The sequence below is a fragment of the Carassius carassius genome, chromosome 4, assembly GCF_963082965.1.
Source record: "Carassius carassius chromosome 4, fCarCar2.1, whole genome shotgun sequence".
NCBI lineage: Eukaryota > Metazoa > Chordata > Actinopteri > Cypriniformes > Cyprinidae > Carassius > Carassius carassius.
Window position 1 is genome coordinate 25069690 of NC_081758.1, and position 23743 is coordinate 25093432.

The 23743-nt window shown below is 39.2% G+C and overlaps 1 protein-coding gene across 1 annotated transcript in view; it reads right to left on the reverse strand.

Moving 5' to 3' along the window:
* Nucleotides 1-973: 973 nt before the first annotated feature.
* The window catches only part of LOC132139593 (stAR-related lipid transfer protein 13-like), a 51472-nt gene continuing 28702 nt past the window's right edge, over nucleotides 974-23743 (reverse strand). Inside the window, exons 2-14 of the mRNA XM_059548065.1 lie at nucleotides 20860-20931; nucleotides 12055-12136; nucleotides 10322-10385; nucleotides 8931-10051; nucleotides 7728-7901; nucleotides 6564-6723; nucleotides 6278-6476; nucleotides 5940-6150; nucleotides 5576-5687; nucleotides 5206-5427; nucleotides 2407-2624; nucleotides 1719-1895; nucleotides 974-1580 (exon numbers count right to left, since the gene is read on the reverse strand). Coding sequence (XP_059404048.1) covers nucleotides 1463-1580; nucleotides 1719-1895; nucleotides 2407-2624; nucleotides 5206-5427; nucleotides 5576-5687; nucleotides 5940-6150; nucleotides 6278-6476; nucleotides 6564-6723; nucleotides 7728-7901; nucleotides 8931-10051; nucleotides 10322-10385; nucleotides 12055-12136; nucleotides 20860-20931 — 2930 coding nt within the window. The 3' untranslated portion in view covers nucleotides 974-1462. The remainder of the gene's footprint in view (nucleotides 1581-1718; nucleotides 1896-2406; nucleotides 2625-5205; nucleotides 5428-5575; nucleotides 5688-5939; nucleotides 6151-6277; nucleotides 6477-6563; nucleotides 6724-7727; nucleotides 7902-8930; nucleotides 10052-10321; nucleotides 10386-12054; nucleotides 12137-20859; nucleotides 20932-23743) is intronic.

A 23743-nucleotide genomic window follows, 5' to 3' on the forward strand; every position in this document is an offset into this window, starting at 1 on the left:
CCTTGTGCCAGCAGGACACTGATGTGGTCCAAATGGATTGCTGCACACAGTAAAACACAGATTAGCTGAATTAAGTTCTATTTTAGGCTTAACACCATGGTTTATTTAAAAGCTAAACAAAAACAGTGAAACTTTTTTTTAGGCTAAGTTGGCATGATACACGAGAATATGATTAAAAATGTAGGAATAAAATCAACATTATTAGAAAATGACACCTGTGTTTAACACTGAATTATCATTCAAAATGAAACAGAGTTCTGTATATCACATAAAGCACATATAACCACATTGTGGCACTTGAACCATTTCACTATTAGGCAGAACATAAAAAAAAAAAAAATTACCACATACATGCACTTATACTTTTAAATAAATAAAATACTGATATTACATAATGCCCTGGTGAAACAGCACAGATTTAATGACAATAGAAGACAAAAGACAAACACACAAGTGTCTTTTTAGTTGCTCAGAGGCAGTTAAGACAATTAAGAATGGCAATAAGAAAAAAAATCATCTAATTGCATCACAAAAACTACCTTAGCTTTAGAGGAGATAGAAATATAAAAGTAAAAAAAGTAAAGCTGTATTGAAGTCTCTTGAATATCATTCCCATGGATTCCATGCAGACCTTATCAAAACTTCACAAATGAAGTTTGCCACATGTAAATGGCTGACACAAATAAATAAAAAAGGTGCTAGTGGAAAAGGAAGAATAGGGATTGAGGTCACAAATATAACTGATGTAGAAAATTGTCAGACTGATTCAGTTTGGCCTGCATTAGATTATCATGAACTGTATGCGTGGAGAGGGCGTCACATTTGCTCAACAGCAGAACAGAGAATATGTCTGGAGTCTCTATGATGTCTGTCGAGTTGGACTGATGATGCACAGAATGCAAAGTACACAGGGAGCTCATATCAAACCCCCCCATGTGTCTTATGACATTATACATGTTTGGTGATTGACAGGTTTTCTTTGCAAGTTCTGCATTTCTGTGCAAGTAAAAAAGCAAAACTCGTTTACATTTACCCTGAGAATGAATGAGGTGTCTGACAACCCACACCGGATTATGAGAAAGAATTTAAGGCAAAGAAACAGACACACTGCTTAACACAAACAGATATGAACACTCACACAAACAAAACACACATACAAGATTAGACGCAGCGTCAACAGTATGATTGTGAGCTTAAGCTTTTTCACATTAATCATCCATGGCTTTTAAAACCCACAACAGGGTTTTTTTTTTTTTTTTTGCATAGTCCAACTACTTTTCTACACAGTACTGTCTTCTTTCTCATTAATTCCCAAACCCATTAACGAAGCGGTTTAAAACCTTCTCTACTATTCGTACTTTTCCATCTTCTGACTTCCACGGTCCCCCTGGATTCACACCTGTGCTCTCACAGTTCTCCTTCTTTCTCATACACGATAGTCTTAGATTTAACCCCGTTGGGTTCAGAGTTTAGTCTCAGGTCCTCGTGCGCTCAGAACAGGGAAAGAACTGCGTATTTTGGCAACCTCCATTGCACACAGATGGCCGAACACTTTATTATACCAATCAGGAGAGCGCCCCCTGTGGGATACAAACATGTAAGATTCAAATCAATAACGGACCTTTTTACAAATTTTTGCTTGACATATTGTAGAGACCCAAAAAAGCATGAAGTAATGTTCCAGAGTGATGTAGTGAACCATCTGTAAAGTGTGTTACCGTAGGTCAGCTCTGCAGTAGTGTGTGAGCCGAGACCGCCCCATTCCACATGGCTCAATAAAGATGCGTGATGTCAAGAGCACAGCCCGTAATCCTCCCTCCAACTGGACGTTATCATGATCCACAGAGGAAGACACAAGAACACACACTCCTTTTGGAAGATCACTACACCAACGTCTGCAACACAAAACACTACATTTAGATCAGTGGGTCACAACCTGGAGGCCAGGGCCCACTAGTACCCCTTTCTCCACCAGAATAGATTATGTTCTGGATTGTCGGCCATGCGAACTGAAGATGCGTGTTTCCACAGACTAGAGAAACGAACGGTGACACAACACTGCTGTGTGTTGTTTACCTCACTATAACCAGTCAAAAAGCAAACACTGCATGTCCTGGGAGCAATTCTAGTGAACTGACAGCTCTCATAACTGCCGGTACTCTCTTCAGTCCTTGCTGCAGTGATAAAAAAATTGAAACTGCCGATTCAATCGCTCTCACACAGTGGCACAGCCCAAATCCGTGCCTCCTGGGATATGGCCCAGAACACTTTTCATTCAGTGAATGCTTCAAGAATTGGTAAAATGCTGAAGGTAGACTCGTCTAACTTTCAAGTTATGGATGAAGAACAATAAAAACCAAACTGATCACAAAAAAAAAAAAAATTTAGTTTCTTCCAGCTATGTACCTGAGCACTATAAAGTTTCTACGAGGATGTGGAGCCATGCTGTCTGTGATGTAGTGGAAAACCTCTGTGTTGTTTTCCAAAGTCTCAATGACTCGACTGTGCAGAAGGTCTTCATCCCACAGGTGGCGCTCTCGCAGAACGCGCTGCAGCACCACAGCTGGCGGAGCCTCCATCTCCACCGAAACACGCCATAAACGCATCGGGTGCCCGTCTCCTACCTGCACACAAAATTGCATTAAATGTTAAGGGTCATGCCAAAACTACAATAATGAATTATAGCACACGATAATGCAGATGACTTTGAAAGTTCTGGAAGTGGTTCTGTATTTTTTGGAAATACTAGAAAACTATGAGCTGATCAGAAGAGCATATCTGTTTATGTCTCACAGTGGACCACCACAATGAACTCTATAGAAATGATCCTCAGACTGAATCGAAGAGAGACCATTTCAGCAGGTGAGCTGATGGCAGATGGTTTAAGCCCCGGTTTGTGCCAACAGTTCTCATTGGTGCTTGAGCGTCTGATATTTTCAGGTTAAATCTAAGGAGAGACAGTAGACTGCTACTGCCACAAGCATTAAATCTCCTTCCCCTGAGTGTAAGTGACAAGAGACAAGTAGAGTACATCTGTCTACTGTGGGCAGGCATGCATTAGTCTCCTTGACTGATAGTAACTGGCCTGGTCGGACAAACAGGAGAAAAACAAAAAAACTATTCTAACAATACGACTCAAAATTCAAATCAATTTTCAATACTTTACAAAATAAACAGATGGAATTTCAATTATATATTTTATAAATTATAAATAATAAATAAGTCTTTACATGTTTCTAAAAATAATAAACAATCTTCAGTGAACTTGTTTGGGTCTCTACTGAAAATGCCTAGCATGACTGAAATTTGATAAATCAGTACATTTCACACATAAACCTCTTTTCTTGTTATTTTGACATAATTTGTTATGAATCAGTGGGCAGGACTGGGAATCTTTCTCAAGAGATCATAAACACTGGAATTATCCGAATGGATTGGCATCAGCAAGAAGATAAAAAATAGCTGAGTTTTAAAGTGTTTTCATGTATTATGTAATTTTAATGTATTTTAACATTTTATTTGCTTTTGCTGTGCTGCAAAGTTTTATTCTGCAAAGTGGTTCTGCAAAATTGTTGCTATAATCTGCCCTAAAACTGTATAACAGAACTGTAAATAACATTCAGAGCGAACTCTTAGGAAAGCATATTAACATCACGTCCCATACGGATGTGTTTTATTAATGAACCAGATATCCCGGATAAATTCTGAATGTCTAGAAGAACAGCCAAAACCCATTAAGTGATTTCTGAACCCAGTGGCATGTTTAGAGTTTTGGGGGCCCCAAGCAAGCCCAAAAGAGCGCTCATTTAGAAAGATAATGATAAATTCTCACATGTTCACGCCTCATTTCTTTACAGAGGATGATTTTGTATTATAAGTGTTCAGTTAATTAATCTGAAGTTTTTTGCGCTCTCTCCAGTCCAAAGACTACAGAATCCCCTAATCTCTTACAGGGGCTTCGTCCCGTCTCGCTACTATCACACAAAGTGGAGAAGAAATGTCATCAAAACATTCGTACAGTCTTGAAAACCCCACAAAGCTTTGGAAAATTCATAATAATACATCTCTTTCTTTTTTTTCAGGGTTAGGATCTCTTAACTGAGAGATCACATCCTGTTTATTGTATTATAGTGACTATTTAATATTACATCTACATTTACATTTTTAATAAGGTTGGACAAGTTGCATATTAATTGTATACAGTATATGAACCTGAAAGCATATTACATTTTTTGTGTATTTTGTTTCTCTCCATAATAATGTTTTAGATAAGGAAGTATTTGTATTTTAGGTACGGGTCCCAAACATAACCCCAAGCCCTGCCCTGGTCACATGACATTTTAGCAGTGACTTTCTCCTCTTCCAGGGCCACTCTGAAGCTGTAACTGATGAAGGACGCTTGAAACGGTTTCATCCAGACTCTCCAGTCCCAGTCACTGAAACCTGTAACCTTTATGTATAGTCACTTTGTTGAGGACAGCCTGCTGTATGAAGATTTACAGCTGTGCCATGCTCCTTTCTATTTCTTAATAATGTCTAAATTGATTTAACCACACTCTGATGGATATTTAGTGACTTGGAAATGTGCTCATGTCCATCCTAGCTTCATTTCTTTCTATTCCTCTTTCACAGAGTGGCTGAGAGTTCTCCTTTTTTCTTCACAGTGCAAGAGCTGCCACAATATTGACTCGCCAAACAGCTGCAGGGCTGTATTTATGCATAAATGCAACATATATATAAAAAAAAAAAGCTTTCTTATATAGCTTTCTTTATATTTATATATATATAAAATTACTTTTAAAATCCACTGTGATTCACTGCTGCAAATGTGTTGCACTGTTTCCCTCTAAAGTATGCCAATGTTTTAAATGAGCATTCCAAAGTTTACGATGATCTTAAAGTTGGCATGAAATGAAAATATATTTTTAAACACCATGTTATTGATCTTATTCTGCAAGAATCTTCTATGCATGTTCAACCTTATATTTGTTTTGACCTTTTAATTATTAATCTCTAATTTAGTCTGGTTAAATTCCAATGCCTCCCTTCAAACAACAACCTATAGAAAGAACCAAGTCCCCACCCTACATTTTTCTTCCAATGCATTTCACTCAGATGTATGTCACAGTTCACTATGTGTGTGTGCGTGAGGCATAAAGCTAAACTGCATCTAAAGTGCAGTAGTGCTTCTGTGAGTATCTCTACCTTTTTATAAGTCAGCTCAGTGTTGTCGGGGCCGTGGGCATGGTGCCAGCCTTTACTGCGCTCAGATGCCTCTCTGAGAAGACACTGAATGTTGTCTTCTAGGTATACCCGGTAATCCACGGGCTCGCCGAGGGCATTCACCCCGAGCCCATGCAGAGGCAGCGGCTGAGCGTCAGCAGCCACATAAGAATTCCTAGACTGAAGCATCATTTCATGCGGGATCTGCAGAAAGAAAGAGTGACAGAAAGCTGATCAGTGCAAAAATGAGCTGCTCCCCGTTCCACAGATGGATCCTGCCACTGCTAATGTGGACAAGACATGCTAAATGACAAAATCAGAACTCAAACATCAACAATTTAAAAGTGGTTACCTGGAATAGTTTCTTGCATTCAGTGATCATGTGACTAAGACAGTGTGTGGCAGCCATGTTCTCAGTCAGGTCCTTGTGGTCTGGCTTGGCTCCTCCCTTCCTGCTCATAAGCCTGTAACAAAACCCAACATAAACAGTGACCAAAGTAGAGAAAAACTGACAAGAACACAGATGAATTTCATTTCATGATGGATCAGGATGTTCTCAATAGACTATTAGTTGTTTTGGAAAATTGAGCAAGTCATTTCTTATTCCATTCTGTTACATCCAGGCTTTTCCATTGCCTCTTTATTATGTTAGGTCACTTTTCTCATAGGGACCTTGGCTGGTCCCGCAATGAAGGCAAAAGCTGACTCTCACACACCTTGGTGAAGCGCCATCTTTCTTGGAGGCATTCAGGTGCAGTATGGAGGGTGCGAGACAGACTGCCAGACTCTCCGCAGTCATTTGGTTTTCCTGTGCAGATGCAATGTCACTGAGGAAATAGAGCAATGTCTGTAGAACCTCTCTGTTCTCATCTGGCAGCAGAATCACAGCTGCTTGCACGGCCTGTAAACGCTGCTCCGCTGGAACGACTACACACACACATACACACCAGGGAGTGAGCTGTAGAGCTGATTGAAGCAATGATGAGTTTGGCACATAAAAAAATTTACTTGCAACCATTAAAAGAAAATGTGAGGCTGTGTGTGTGTCACTTACACTGGTACGCATGCAGAAAAGTGTCTGTAAGTTTGGAGGTGAGCACGGGTTCAGGCAGATCCCTAAAGTACTGTTTAATCAGGTCAGCCACATCATAAGCTGATTGGCCCTGGTAGGTCACATGATCGGGGGAATTCTCATTGAGCTGCCTGAGGGCCTGGATTCGGGATTTAACCCCTGATTTCCGGAATATTCCCACCTGCAGAGAAGAATTAGAGATAAGACGCAGAAGGGTGGGGGGAGTGTGTTTGTGTGGCTGTGTGAGTGCCTTTGCTTCCATACACACCTTCTCTAGACACTGGCTGCGTAGGTATCTCATCGCCTGCTGGATGCTCTGAGGCAGAGGCTGACCAGTTCGCTGAACGTTTACGCTTGGCGGAACTCCGAACACGTGTTTATCTTTGTAATCTGGAACTTTGGAACGCTTCATAAACTTTGGGACCACCCTGACCAATGACAGAGAAATAAAAGATTCATTATATTTGATTTGAATCTCCAGCACAAAACTTTGGAAGCATCCAATTATTTATTTAATTATTTACTGACTAAGTTTTATGTTTACATAGACAAATATACGGCTATGTAATATATTCATGTATAAATGAGGAAAGGAGGTTTAAAAAGCACACAGAACAAGAATCCAATATATGGATAACCCAGAAAAAAATCCTGCAAGGTCATATCATTGCAAGATAAATTCAAAATCACTGCAGCAGGCTGTAGTGAGTGAGCAAGAGCAAATGGAATTGCAGTATGTATGTATAAACCCTGTGAAAATTGGATCTGTTTGCGGTCTATGACACAGACTTTAACGAAAAGGGTGTGGACGAAAGAGGAAAGATGATGCCTCCTCAGTCACTGGTGCAGAATGAAATGAATCATCTTTAGATCTGCGAGCCATGACAGTGTCTGATAGACCTATAAGCTTCTCATCATCAGAAGTCGTTTTCGGCAGCTGAAGTTTCAAATGGACAAATGCAAAAGTTATAAACCAATTTACACTCCGTTTAAACAATGCCAAATAGAAAATGACTGGAGAACGGAAGAGTGTGTGCATGTATATCTGCATGTGTGCACATAAACAGAACTGTAATTTTAGATCTGTTGGCAGAGGTGGATGGAATTACATTTTCATAAGCAATAAAAAGCCAGCAGTGGAACAGATAGAGAGACTGAAAGATGCTGTCATTTACCACATCTGTTAGAGCTGATTTTACTCAACTGACTGTGTCATTAAAAAACACCTTTGGCAGAAATGAGATTTCCTGTGTCAGACATAGAGCATTAATGCCACAACTGACCTTTTGAGTCAGAGAATGTGTCTAGTGCATCAATGTGTGCACAGTACAAAAATCTGTCTCATTTTTTGGGGAGAGGAACATGCCTTGAGGTACCATCTTGTGGATTATTTAGAAAGTGTGTGACAATGTATGGCATTGTGCTTTCTCACCAATTCCAGCCGTGTTTGCTGGTGTCTGTGTGTTTCTCCAGGATGGCGGTCAGTCGTAAAAGGCTGAATTTCTGCAGCAGGTTGAGTTGGGCAGCTGACTGCCTGTTGATTTCTAAAGATGCTGAGGTCAAGCTCGGACGATGAGAGTTCTGGAAACTGTGCCAGCGCAACTTTCTGAGGATAGAGAAATGGGTGGAAGAAAGGGAAGAGTGAGGAAAAACAACAACGAAATCATGGACAGATGGATATAAAGGCAGGCGCATTCACTCTCTTGGATGTAAGAGACGCATGTAAACTTCCTGAAATAGAATGTACAAGACAAAATACCTCTGGTGAATGATACCACAAACTGTAATTATGTTCTTGATTAAGTCTGATTTTAAGAAAAAGTAAATTTGCTTAAAATAGTAATGTGCCTGCCTCCTTCCCTCTTCTGATACGGACTCCAGTCAGTGTGTCACTCTAAGAGCAGGTTTAGCATGCATGAAACCCTGTAATGGCATTGAGTGTGACCAGTGTCAATCTGATTCAGACACTCATCCATATGTTCTGGACCTGCTCTGCCTCTCATTGCAATTTATGCGAATTGTACTCAATGCTTTTCTTTCCTTTCCCTTTTTTTTTTTTGTTATGCACTTTAAAAAAATAATAATTAAATAAATGTTTTGTAATGTATCTTAAAAACTAAAAATCATAAAAAAAAGAAAAGAAAAAAAATGCATAAGTTATTAAGTCTTATTTTCAGAATGGACATGTTTATGGGTCTTGTCAAACTGGCACATATTTTTTCTTGTCTCAAGCATAACATTTAGTGAGGTTTATTGTTAAAAAAAACTGCCAATAGGATAACTGTAATTACAAAAATAGATATATACAGTTATTATATTGCACAATTTTGCTTTATAAAGTAGTAAATAAAGCTTATTTTAAGAATTTTTAGATATCTTTTATTGCCACGAAGATAAAAATCCTCAGAGAAAATGTGGTTTTCCAGTCAACAGATTTGGCTTACCCCAGGGTTCTATAATAGGTCCTGTAATCTTCATCAGTGATGAGATTTCATAGAAGTGGAATTATGTTTTTAATAAGTAAAAAAAAAAAAAAACTCCTTGTCTGGATAAGTGCTAACTGCACTCACAAATGTGGACAAGCTAGAATTTCCTAAATGATTCTTACATTAATTTAACCATCAGTTTTACTCACCTGCTGGGTCTTGTGAGTGATGCCCCCACCCCCGAGTCCCTCCTCTCTCTCATTCCTCCTTCTCCTTCATTGACGGAGTTTCCTGGACTATCATAATCGCTCACTGTTGTCCCGACATCAGACATTGATTGCTCATCATAGTTCAGACTGCTGGGCAAAGTTGTGTCCGCTGTGGATTCTGTCTCCACATTTGATTGGTCTTGTGTTTGAATGCCGAGCGAGCGCGACCATTCATCAATGTTTTGCTGTAGCCCATGTACATGCTGTAGAATGTCATCTAGATGCTTGAAAACTTTCTCTTTTCCAGGGTCAAAGATGTCACATGGACTGCCTGGTGTCTCTGGGACATTGTCATAAATGCTTCCAATTGAGCTCAGAGAGTTCCTCCTCCTCCCAAAACCTGAGAGAAAATATTGCGACACACTGCGACTATCACTTCCATCCAAAGACAGGTCTCCATCATCTCCTGCCCAGTCAATATGGTCAGGACTTTGAGAAACAGAGAGCGGATAGAGACTTTCAATTGAGAGAGACTTGGGGAAAGTTCCAGGCTTGTGGTCAAAGGGCAGGTGGACCAAACGATCCTCTTTCCTCTGACGGTTGATTTGACTGGTTAACTGGTAGTCTGGCTGGTGTTGAGTTACCTTTGAAATGCTCTTAGGAATGGTCTCTCTCTCGCAATCCCGCTTCTTTACTGATTCCTTCCTCCTTAAAAAAGATCTAGATCGACGCTTCGGCTTCTCTCTTACGGACGGCAAAGAAGAAGAGGATCCGGTGTCGTCCTTTTCATCTTGGCCTGTTGAGACGCAAACTAACGATGCACCTTCACCCACTGTGATGTCACTAAAAGCTGCAACCTCTGGAGAAGTAGTTTCCCGTGCACTGTCTAGGCTCAAACTGCTAGCACTGAGGTCGGAGGTCAGCGAGGTGACTTCTAGGAGACTAATGTCACTCAACACGCTGTCACTACTGCCTGAGGGTCGGAAGGTTGAGGCCAGGTTTCCAGGGGGTACAGGGGACGGTGAGAGAGTGCAGAGACGGGACCAAGTTTTACTCTCACGCTGAAATGCCCAGCGGGAGCTTAGGGCACATGAGTCATCCTCGTCCGAGTCCTCACTCTGCTGACAGTAGCACATAAACATGCACACTTAGATAATGAAAAGCTTTCTCCATTTTTGAAAGTATTAAGAAGAAAATTGGCAAACCGAGTGTATCAGAATTCACTCTACCAAAAATAGCAAAAACACAAGGGCATAAGGGAGTTAAAATTAAGTTTAAAAGATACTATCTAGCGGAAGTCAAAACTAATGAAAAGAGACGAGCAAAGAGCAATTGTCAGCAGACTATCAGATCACATAATTGAATTGGAAGCGGATGGTATGCGTGTTTACCTGTTTACACTGGAAATGAACCTCTAAGCTCATCGCAGCACATTTGTTCAGGGTCGTTAGCCTCCTTAACACACACATAGACACAAGGAGAAGCATATTTGAGTGCTGTAGGATTTTAATTCACATGATATTTGCTTGTATAATTCTTGGTTAGTGGGGCGGGTTGGCACAGTGGTTCAAATTTGTGAAAATACAAAACTTCACAAATATAGCGTTCATGAGCATTTGGCCCTCTCTATGTGCCTGTCTAGGTGTATATGTAAAAAGATGCATTATTATCGCATATATGAATGTCACCTCATGATTTATCTGTGAAAATCGTTGAAGTACAAACACTGTGAGAGGCAGAGAAATATAGTCCAGACCAGCCAATATGAACAAGTACAAGCATAAATGACCATCCATTTTGACTGATGGAGTCAATTTGCACTAATGCTCACAGTAGTTACACGCATAGGCCTAGTCACACCATAGTGTTTGGCACCAGTGGCCACAGGATTTCTTTTGGACATAATGCTTTTTCTGCATGATGGACCAAAACTAATCCTAGAAAACAAACACACAAGAGGAGAGTGTGTTCACTGTGGCATTTAAGAAAGATGACAAAAGAGTGTGAGAGTTCATATATAATATATTAATATATAATATATTAATAATATATTAAACGAATTACTCGGTGAATAATAATAATAAAGACGACAATAAGAATAAAGAGCATTATCAATAGGTTAGCAATGTGCAAATATTCACAAAATTTTGTTAGCTGTGTGCATCATTGGATTTGATTTTTGATGGTGTGCTTGTCTGCTGAATGCAAGCCGCTTTGGACAAAGGTATCTACTAAATTTAACATCTTTTCCCACACTCATACACGTAACAAGTTTCTGCAGCTGTCATTTGATGGTGTTGTCATATATTACATTTTACATTCAAATTAATTAGAATTATGGAAATTGAATTAATCAATTAAGAGTCCTCGTTTCTTTCATCAAGCGCCTGAGGCTGTTTTTTAGTTTAGGATATCAGTTTAGTATTGTCACTAGCATTGAATCCAAAATTTTGGCAACAATCCAGCCATAGGAGGCACACAGATATAGCTTAATTTTCATTACAGCTTTAAATATAGATAACTATGGACATGCGATGCATATATACTTTAGAGTTCTAGTATTTCAGATTCAGCTGTGTGTGTGTGTGTGTGTGTGTGTGTGTGTGTGTATGTTTCAGTTCTCAATTCTTCAAACCACCCTGATATTTTTTATCAGTAGCTAGCAGCCAAGCATAGTGTGTGTAACTAGCCACTGTGGGACAAATGGTATTCAATCTCCATCTCTCTCTTCTTCTATCACCTTAGGACCAAGTGACAACAGTTGCACCCTGGGAAATATAATTTCCCCCTCTTTGTTTATTCCTTATCTTTTAGAAAAGGCCATTCGCTCCAATGTGACTTCTGCAGGTGTGACTGGTCACTTAATCACTTATTCCACATTGAGATGTGAAAAGAAAGAATAAAGCTGAGAATAAAAAGGAAATATACAGAACAATAAAGCAAGGCCTGCTGACACAAACGACCCATCGCCAGGGTGATGAGAGATGGATAATAAAAATGACGGATACCCCCTCATGACATGTGATTCATATTATTAAACGTATGTCATAAACACATTATTATGGATGGAATATTTTTAAAGCACTGTAATTAATATTTAAGTGAAACCGCAATGGTTTCTCACCTGCATAATGCCTTGAGAGAGTCGTGATCCAGAAACTCATGGTCTCTCCTCACAGCAGAGATCTCAATGGGGAACAGAGAGGCTGAGGGCACACAGGAAGCACCACAATTAATTACTTCATTTAACTTTATAATGGGGTTATTAAAACCTACAGAGAGCAAATGTAACAATCCAGTGGTCAGTAAAAGGGATAAAGAGGGGGAAAAAAGGAAGGAAGATTAATCACACAAACAACTTTAACCCTTACACAATGCAGACAAAAAGTGTTTGCATGTGGTAATGAACATGCACAAAATGAGAAAATCTTGAAACTCAGTTTGAGTTGTCAGTATGTGCATTGACAAAACACTTATAACAAATAAACATTTGCATACACTTACATCAACATATATAAAATTGATATACATATTTCTTGTATGCATTAAGTATTGTTCAATTATGCTGTGTTAAGGTGTACTTGAGTGTTATGGGAGGCAAGGCACTGATAAAATGACAATTAGGCTATTATTACTATTATTATTATTACATTCAAACTGTTTGGCATCCTAAAACACCAGTGTGAGTGTGAACTAAAAAGAGGTTTGACTTCGCTTTAAAGTCCAGGAAGTCAAAACAGACGATGCAAACACTTAGAATCTAAATTTTCTTTCAGGGTGACAGAGGTCCACCCCAAAAACTACACCTTGCTCTAAAATGGAACAGAGAGACAGAATGTGAGTGTGGTGTGTGTACACCTGTGTATTGTTTGTTTGTGTGTGTGTGTGTGTGTGTGTGTGTGTGTGTGTGTGTGTGTGTGTGTGTGTGTGTGTGTGTGTGTGTGTGTGTGTGTGTGAGCGTGTCAACAATGCTGAGGTGTCCCGTTTCCAGCTTTTGTTTCAACCTCCTTCCCCTCTGAGCTGCAGGTCCAACTAATGACAGTAGTGCAGTAAGATTGCCAGAAAGAACTCAGCTCACACCACAAGAACAAAAGAAAAACAAATCAACCTGCTGCAAAACAAAGTCACATTTAAATCATTTTAGGCATTTCTACAGTATGCAATACAGCATGACACGAAGTGTCAGTGTGAATTTAAAAGCTGCCATTTCTTTTGTTTATCTGAGAACAAGAAGTTATTTGTGTCTCTTCCTCTCAAAATGTCTTGGTTATGAGTGTCCTTATCACATGAGTTCAAGAAACACCAGCAATTTTTCTTCCTTACACACAGCCAAACACTTCTTAAAGGGTTGGTTCACCGGAGAATGAAAATGTGTCCATCTTCTACTCACCCTCGAAGCATCCTATGTGTATGTGACTTTCTTCTTTCAGAATAATCCAATCAGAGTTATATTAAAAATTGTCCTTGCTCTTCAAAGACTTTCAATGAGGTAAGCGGGTGTTTGTTGTCAACAGTTCAGAAGACGTGAAATAAAGTGTGTGCATCTGTAATGAAACATCCCTCACATGGCTCTTGGGGGTGAATAAAGGCCCCTTGTTTGAAGGAAATATCCAATCAGTGTTAATCAAATTCACAAGGTGAACTCCAGACACTAATGAACCGATAACAAAAATAGAGCACCCAGACCACTTAAACGCATTTAAGCATATAAACAGTATAAAAAAAGTCATTTTTCTCTTTTGAAATGCAGTGGCTTGGGGTTGGGGGGTTTAGGGAAGCCTGACCGATCTATTTGTTTATGCGGCAATTTAGCCTTAAAATGCAAGTGACAACAAATGTCCTCATTTATTTTCCCAATAAATCAATGTTTATTGCCATACGGTTATTACACATTGGCCTATTTTCAAAAGCTGCAAAGAGACCAAACAAAAACCCAGCAATGACTACTGAGCTTTTAATGGAGCGTCAGGGGATGATACAGAGATAAAACTGGGAAAGTGCTGACTGTGATGCTGAAACTGGACATCAACACAACAGAGATCACAGAATGCCTAAGCACTGACCTATACAGAATCAGAGCAGTTATTCTGTCATCAGTCGCTGGATCAAAATCTTGCTTTTTTTTACATCACATATTCTTTTAAAGTTATTTTTATTCAGATGTCCAGAGGATGAATGAATCCAAGTTCGCTTTGATATACAGTACAGACCAAAAGTTTGGACATACCTTCTCATTCAAAGAGTTTTCTTTATTTTCATGACTATGAAAATTGTAGATTCACACTGAAGGCATCAAGGGCTATTTGACCAAGAAGGAGAGTGATGGGGTGCTGCGCCAGATGACATGGCCTCCACAGTCACCGGACCTGAACCCAATCGAGATGGTTTGGGATGAGCTGGACCGCAGACTGAAGGCAAAAGGGCCAACAAGTGCTAAGCATCTCTCGGGGAACTCCTTCAAGACTGTTGGAAGACCATTTCAGGTGACTACCTCTTGAAGCTCACCAAGAGTGTGCAAAGCAGTAATCAAAGCAAAAGGGTGGCTACTTTGAAGATTATGACATATTTTCAGTTGTTTCACACTTTTTTGTTATGTATATAATTCCATCTATAATTCCACATGTGTTAATTCATAGTTTTGATGCCTTCAGTGTGAATCTACAATTTTCATAGTCATGAAAATAAAGAAAACTCTTTGAATGAGAAGGTGTGTCCAAACTTTTGGTCTGTACTGTATATTGTTTTAAATAAAATCCAATACAGGACCTACAACGTGGACAGCGGGAATGTCTTGGGAACTGGCGTATCATTAATTCAGCACATCTCTGTTTCTGTCACAGCCGGCGTGGGTCAGACTCAGGGCACTGCCAGCTTAGTCTGTGAGAAGCAGCAGGAAAATACACAACTCTTTCAGAGGAAGCCAAGCCGATGACAGGTGTTTGTCAGGATGCTTAAATGAGACAAGTGAACGGAAGTGCTGCTGCATTCGGCTTTTACATTTTTTATCAGTGCGCAGTTATTTGTTTTAGAGAAACGCAAGAAATTAGTTTGATTAGCTATTTAAAAAACAACATTAATATTATATAACTGATAAATTGATAATATAAAAATTCCTGAAAAATAAAAACAAATATAAATAAAAAAACACTAAGAACTAAAATTAAGCATTCATATACATCACCATATTGTGCTGTATGAAAAATGGTTAATCATTTAGCGATTTGCTAAAGGTTACATTTAACATTGTTATTATTAAAAATGGAATTATTGCTAATATCAGCTGATAATCATTTTGGCAGCCTGTTATTATAATGAATCCAAAGTTCTGCTTTTAACTCGTAACAGCATCCTTAAAGGCAGCACTCATGCTGAGAGATGCTAAAAAACAGAAGGATGCAATACAAAACCCTGTTTGTACAGTAGTTGTTAGTCAGATTTCATTCTTGACAGGAATAAAAAGGAGGCTGCGAGTGATAAAAGTACAGTGTGTTCAAAGCATTGTAGCGTTTAACAACATACTGTATCATTCGTTCAGCTGATGATAGATCCTTCCAAATGACTTGTCTTTCAGTAAAACAAAAACTTTTAAAACAGATTTGAAAAGACATGTGAACTGGGATCATTATACAGTGTATACCATTGTAAAGACCAATTCTATTTCTCACAGCCTTGTTTTCATCCGTCATCCTGTTTTTCATCTTTAATTGATATTTTAAATGCTCTCAGCATTAGAAGGCATAATTAGGAAGAGGCCACAGAATGTTTTAGATTAAGATACATAAGAAACAAAAGACCTGCCAGAACCCTGGCTCACTAATGAACAGAGAGCCATAATTTCAACAACAAAAAAAAAAAAGATTATATTCATGAGCGTGAAGCCTACTGAGGCGTGATCTTAAAAGAAAAATCTGACTGATCTGCATTCAGGTTAGGGCTGGACGATTATGGCCTAAAGTCAAAACCTCGATTAATTGAACATTTTACCTCGATTACGATTAATGAATGATTATTTTGTTTCTGTTTAGTTTTTTTGCCCTCATAGTTCACTGACAAGGTTTGTACTGTAAGCAGCGCCATAGCTGGGGTCAGCGGGGCCCCGGTGCAGGTTGTACCAGGGGGCCCTGTTTGAAAGAGTTTAATTTGTATGTTTGTTCTGTTTATTTATTTTATATTTATATTTTTTTAAATAAGTTTTTAAGTTTGTGAGTGTCCAGGTACAGAAACCGAATAATTAAATGTAAAATAGCACTGTAAAAATTAAACATACAGTCAAACCAATATTTATTCAGACACCTTCAACATTTCTCACATTATCAGTTTATTTGCTATAGTTTAGAAAATGGTAATAAAATATTACAAGAACTCAAGAGTTAAACTGTCAGAACAAATTCATCTTGATAATATCAGATAACTTTGATAGAAAGATATGTAATGGATTACAATCAAACAAAACTTCAGACAACAGTCAATACTTTTTTGGCCAATTACCAATCAATGATTAATTGTGTTCAGTCTGTGGTGTGAAAAGGTTGCATTAGCAATTCCACGAAGGAGAGCTCAGTTCAGCGTTACCGTCTGTGAGACGCGGCTCTCTCTCCGCGTGCGCACCGAGCACAGCGCGAGTAACCAGCTACTCAGTTCAGCTTTTCCGTGTCTTGTGTTTGAATGCTTTAAAGTTTTTTGAATGGTTAAATTGGCAAGTGGCAAGGCTTAATCTCAACCTGTGGTGTACAGATGTAATTGTGTTAAAGAAGATGTGCTGTCCAGATCTAGAAACGCAGTTTATCAACTGCAAGCCATTCTATTCGCCGCGGGAGTTTCACTCGCTCATTCTGGTTAGTGTTTACATCCCTCCGAAAGCGCAAGTAAGTCTGGCTTTACAGAAACTCGCTGAGCACACCACAGAGATAGAACAACAACACCCGGACTCTGTTTTAATCATTCTCGGGGACTTTAATAAAGCCAATCTCTCCCGTGAACTGCCAAAATACAGACAGCATGTTACATGTCCCACCAGAGACAGTAATATATTGGATCACTGTTACACCACAACAAAGGATGCATATCACTCTGTTCCACGAGCAGCTTTGGGACGTTCTGATCACCTTCTGGTTCATCTTATACCGACCTACAGGCAGAAACTAAAATCAGCTAAACCTATATTAAGGACTGTAAAAAGATGGACTAATGAAGCAGAGCAGGATTTACAATCTTGTTTTGACCTCACTGATTGGAGTGTTTTTGAAGCTGCTGCCACCGATCTGGACGAACTCACAGAGACCGTAACATCATATATCAGTTTCTGTGAGGATATGTGTATTCCTACCAAGACTCAACTAAATTACAACAATGACAAACCGTGGTTCACTGCAAAACTCAGACAGCTCCGTCAGGCCAAAGAAGATGCTTACAGGAAGGGGGACAATGTCTTGTATAAACAGGCTAAATACACACTGGAAAAGGAGATCAGAGTGGCAAAGAGGAATTATTCTGAAAAAATAAGGACTCAGTTCACTTCAAACGACTCAGCATCAGTGTGGAAAAGTCTAAAGAAGATCACCAATTACAAGACACCACCCCCCAGCACTGTGGAAAATCAACGACTGGCAGACGATCTGAACGAGTTTTACTGCAGGTTTGAAAGAACACCCATCACCTGCCCTGAACACCTCTCCACACAACCGTTCACACCAATAACAACTCCTGCAACCAACCCTGAATGCCTCTCCAAACAACCGTTCACACCATTAACAGCTCCTGCAACCCATCCTGAACACCTCTCCAATCAAGCACTCTCACCATTCACACCTCCTGCATCCCCCCTCTCCCCCACATCTGCAATACAGATCAGCCAGGATGCGGTGCGCCAGGTCTTCCGGAAGCAGAAAAGGAAAAAAGCACCAGGCCCAGATTGTGTTACACCAGCCTGTCTGAAATCCTGTGCTGACCAGCTGGCCCCCATCTTCACAAAGATCTTCAACAGATCGCTGGAGCTTCTTTCAGGAGAAACCCCCCTGCACTCACCATCATGAACAGCACTGTGACTGCAGTGGAGTCATTCAGGTTCCTGGGCACCACTATCTCTCAGGACCTGAAGTGGGACATTCACATTGACTCCATTGTGAAAAAGGCCCAGCAGAGGTTGTACTTCCTTCGCCAGCTGAGGAAGTTTAACCTGCCACAGGATCTGCTGAAACAGTTCTACTCCACCATCATCAAATCCATCCTCTGCACTTCAGTAACTGTCTGGTTCAGCTCAGCTTCTAAATCGGACCTCAGAAGACTACAGAGGGTAGTCCGGAGTGCTGAGCGAATCATCGGTTCAACTCTCCCATCTATTCAAGAACTGTACTTATCCAGAGTGAGCAAAAGGGCTGTTAAAATCACTCTGGACTCCTCACATCCAGCACACTCCCTCTTTGAACTGTTGCCATCTGGTCGACGCTACAGAGCACTGAGCACCAGAACGACCAGACACAGGAACAGTTTCTTCCCTCAGGCAATCCATCTTATGAACAGCTGGTACACACTGAACACACTACACTTTATATTTATATACACATACACTTAATTTATCTAACACACATACTTGGTATACACTTAAATTTTGCACATAATATACATGTACATACATAACTGCATTTTTGTAATATACCTGCCTACAATTGTCAATTTGTATATTGTCATTCCTTGTCCACTTATTTGTATTTTTTGTATTTTTATATTCTTTTATTATGTGTTTTATGTTCTGTCGCTGTCATTCTGTTGTACTGCGGAGCTTCTGTCACGAAAACAAATTCCTCGTATGTGTAAACATACCTGGCAATAAAAGCTCATTCTGATTCTGATTCTGATTCATAACATGTGAAAATGATATGCTTTCATGACGACACGCAGCAGCGTTCTGTCAACTGTCCTGAACGTCTTTTTAGACTGGCCTACGCCAGACGGTTGAGATCGATTATTAAAAGGTGGGATATTGTTTCCTATTGAAAGCGCGATCTGACATCATAGCTCACTATCAACAGTTATTTTATCTATGTTCGTAACATTTCTAATAGATTATTGCCCGGTGTAAGAGATAAATAAAGATCAGATAAAGATAAATTAGCACAGTACCAGTACGAGTGATTGCGTGTGTGAATTAGTCATACCGTCTCTATATTATTGTGAAGCTGTGGGTTATAAGTTATAATAAGTTTTGAGATTCTAAGCTACTTTAGTTTAGTACTAGTTTCTGCATTCCTGTGCGTGCAATCTTCACAGCTACTGTTTATATGAGTTTTCGTGCCACAATGCAGCTGCGTGAACATTGTAGCTCGAAATAATAATACACATCCGACCGTCTAATCGCTTGATTGTCCAAACCATAAAACAAATACAACTGACAAAGTTTAGTGAAGACGCAAGGCTCACTGCTCGCGCGCCATCACTATGTGTTGAACCGGCGTTCACCTCAGTGTTTGCTTTTATGCCACTGACTGGACGGGGCAGAGTCATGTGGCTACACACGCAGTAGTATGCTTTTAAGAGGGAAGTTTTAACAGGATTAAAAAAACGAAATAACCGACATGGGAAAATTAAGTCGGTTAGAGGTTCTGAATTTCACTTTCGATTACTTTTCGATTAATCATCCAGCCCTAATTCAGGTGCAGATTCAGCCCTGCCAGTGAAATCTTAGTAGGCTAATATTAGAAGTTGTCTGTGGATTCGTCAGCATCATGTACGGAGTAAAAACATCAGGAAGTAAAGAAACTCAATAGTGTGGTCTTTTGAGACCACACATCACTTCAAACAAAAAAGGTGTGAAGTGGTCTGCCCAGGTCTCAAATGATTTTAAAACTAGCTAAAACAGATTAGTAAAAAAATAATAATACAAATGAAATAATACTTTTAATGGATTGTATTAGTATTAACAGCATACTGTACCAATTGTACTGTAAGTTTAATGTAAGTTAATGTTACTGTACTGAAAGTTAATTTAAGCAGATTTTTGGATTTGCTAATGATTGCATTTAACGGTGTTATGAAAAATATTAGTACCGCATTTTAAAAGATTTGATTTAAGTGAGTATTAGATGACAGTTGGCAAAGGTAATCCAAATGTGAAATATCTAAATGTTTATATTGTGTATGCCTTAGTGTCACACAAAGCTATCATACAGTTTCAGAAGACTTGGAATAAAGTTATATGAATAACTTTTATCACACTTTGTGCTTTATTTTTTGCCATTGTTTAACTTGACAGCACCTGTCCTCATTCACTATCATTATATGGAAAACATGTGACCAGGAAAGAAAGTAAATCAGAGGGTTTGAACTGACATGAGGGTGAGTAACTGAAGACAGAATTATTATTATTATTATTATTTTTTCGATTTGAATCTGCCAATTATTTTAAACTAAAATGCATTTCTCCCAGAATTATTTCTATTTCTATTACCTGTTAACTGAGCCAGCATGAACTTTCCAGATTTATTAAACATTAGTGTATGTGAAATGGCAAAAATCAGTCTCTGGTTAGTTATGGAGCAGGCCAGCAGGACTAAAACAAGCTCTTAATATCTGAAGCACCGGTGTTGGCTGCTTCAGAGCAGTGATGTGGAACTCATACTGGTTCAGCATGGCTTTTCGCTCACAACCCAGAAGGGATCTGAACTAAAAGCCATCGCATGAATTTCCCCAATCACTAAGCCTCAAACAAAATAATACTGAAGCTTTAACATCCATTCAGTCATGGACATGAACAGAGACAAAGTGGGAGGGAGGATCTCTGCAACTTTCTAAAGCAACAATATGGAGGGAAACCAGAAGAAACGAATAACACAGAGTCACACAAAGGAGCTGAGTTAATGGGCATAAGAAAGAGACCGATATAGTGTGGAAATGGAGAGATGAGTGGACTTTTGTGGGATGAGTTCTGAATTACCTTCATACAGCTGAGCATACTGAGGAAACCCTGCTGCTCTGAGCCAGTCACAGGCCTCCTTCGCCTCCAGCTCTGAAACAGTAAAAGAGTGAAATAAGATAATATACTCTTTCAGTCGGGTTGATTCAAGAAAATGACAAAATTAATAAAAAAAGACATTAGCACAAATAAATACAAAAAGGACGAGCCCACATTTTGTTACAACATGTGCCTCAAAAATGCCCCAAAAAAGAAAGGTACACATACAGATCAACTCTGATTTATTAACAAAATAAAAAAAAATGAAACAAACAAGCGCTTATGTAACCATCAGTAAAGTCAGTGGTGTAGTGTAATGCTGGCCGCGCACACTAGACACACTAGATATTTTAATATTCTGGGCTGATTTTAAGCCCGATTTGCATCCCTGAATGATCTGGGGGTGTGGCCCGATCCGCGGCCTTTCACAGACAATTTTTTTGTCCAAAAATATACTCTATTGTGTGGTATGATAATTTATCTGCTCCCAATCGAGACGGAGCGTCGCCGAACTGAACCTTGATCGGGCTGCCTCTGACGTGATCCCCACGATAGCCAATAAGAGCGAGCAAAGTGTCACCTACCGGATGTTTCATGCTTCTATAGCTGAAACTTAGCAGCCACAAACATGCCACGAAAGCATAGAACGTCACCCATATTCTTTTTTATACTTCCTTTTTCACTGTGAAACAGAACACGCGCCAGGAGAGCCAGCTGACAATGTTGATTGTCCTCTATTTGTTTTTCCTGTCTAGTCACGTTTGATCTTGCGAGTCTCCGTGAGATCAAGTGTCACTGTGAAATCGTTCCTACAATCATCAAGTGTGTGGTCTCGTGGTCTGGTCGAATCATCTAGTGTGTGTGTTCAAAGGATTAAAAGGCTAAAAATCACTTGTCTGTGGTCTCCCATGGTTTTAAAACTGGTTAAGATTTGGGGGGGTTGATCAACGCACACCAGATTGTCACTAGATCATCATTCCTCATAGAAATTTATCATGCTATTAATCATTATCACTTGATTAAAATGAAACCAGAATCAGACTTGATTTCTTTACTCATTTCACTACGCATAAGAGCTTCCCCCTTGGTCCGTTCGGCATGGGGCCTGGTGCGACCACACCAGTTGAACCCCACTTAGGGCGACCCTGATCCCACCTAACATTAAAGTATTTAAATAAACGTTTATACTGCAATAATTACACATTCAATCTTAAAATTAATGTAGAAACAACATAAAAACAGTATATATTTAACATTTGTTTTTTACTGAAGGCGAGTATCACTAATACGAATAGTACTACTGGCGTCTCTGTGAAATAGTTTTTCCCCCTAATATTTAACCATTGACTATAGCCATTCAACATTACAGTATAATTGAGAACTTTCCATTTTAACATTTAAATAACTTCTAACTTAAACTTAAAACATTCTTCACATTAGGGCTGCACGATATTTAATGCGAATCCTGTCAGTAAAGCTGGTTCTGTAATAAACGGTAAATCTCCATCACCTTCGCAAAACATTATCATATTTTGCACATGTTTTGCACAGCTTGTAAGTTACAATGGCTTCACATTAACCCATTATATAAAAAATACATTTACCTGTGCCCTTCAGCAAGTAGGAAATAAAGTTATCAATAGACATGTGCCAGTATTTGGTAATGCTATATATCATTGTGGGCACTTCTAAATACCGTGAATAATTATATATTATAAATTGTTCAGAATTTGGAATGCATTTTAAGAATAATATTCCCATCAACTGGTCAAAATGCACAACACCACTGTATGCTGCTTGAAAGACACGTGTGCGCTCTGATGTAAACAAGCACGCATGAGCACATGAGGAGCACGTGAGAGACGCGCTGAATGAAAGCACATTCACTCTCGGACAGCAGATGGCGCTAAACTGCAGAACATGTCCTTACCCTGGAAACCCCATAAATAAACCAGCTGGACTACTTTCTGAAACATATTTAAATAATTTTAAATAGCCATTCAGATTTTGTGGATTTGCTATGGTGTTCATCACAGCACCAAATACTTAAATATTTAGACTAAATAACTTTTTTTTTTTCATTTTAATCTGGACTACAACATCACCTAGATATTGTTTGAAAGTGTTTTGATTCTTTATTGTTCATTCACACTTTACATTAGGACTTCATTAGTTAACATTAGTTAATTCATGAGTTAAACTGCCAATGAAAAAAATCTTCTGAACATTCATTAATCTTAGGTTTTCCAATATTTAATAAAACTGTTAATGAGTTAACATGAACCAAGATTTAGTATTTAAGTATTTGTTTTAACAAAGATTAATAAGTTCTGTAGCAAATGTAACTATTGCTCATTGTGAATGTTAATGCATTAACTAATGGCGCTTTTCCACTACACAGTACCAGCTCGCCTCGGCTCGGCTCTGTTTGGTTTTCCACGGTGTAAAAGTTGTACCTGTACCGGCTTCCAGGTACTTATTTTTGTACTACCTCCGGCGAGGTTCCAAGCGAGCTGAGGCGATACTATAATGTGACGTGAAAACACAGCAGACTGCTGATTGGTCAGAGAGAATCGTCACTATTCACTGCGTCATCATTACACGCGCCAGCAATAGTTTCCAGATAGTATCCAGAATAACCCCGCCATTTTTAAAAAGTTTGGCCAGAGATTGCGTGATATATCCAATATATCCCGAGGATCAAAAACAACATGCACTCGATTTCCTCCATTGTCCTGTGTGTGTGGGTAGCGGGTGTGTGTCGCGTAGAAGATTACGTCACGGCAGTTTCCTGCAGCGTCGCTATGACAACCAGGTACTATTGTGGAGGTACTATCTGCAATGGAAAACGGAGCGAAAAGCGAGC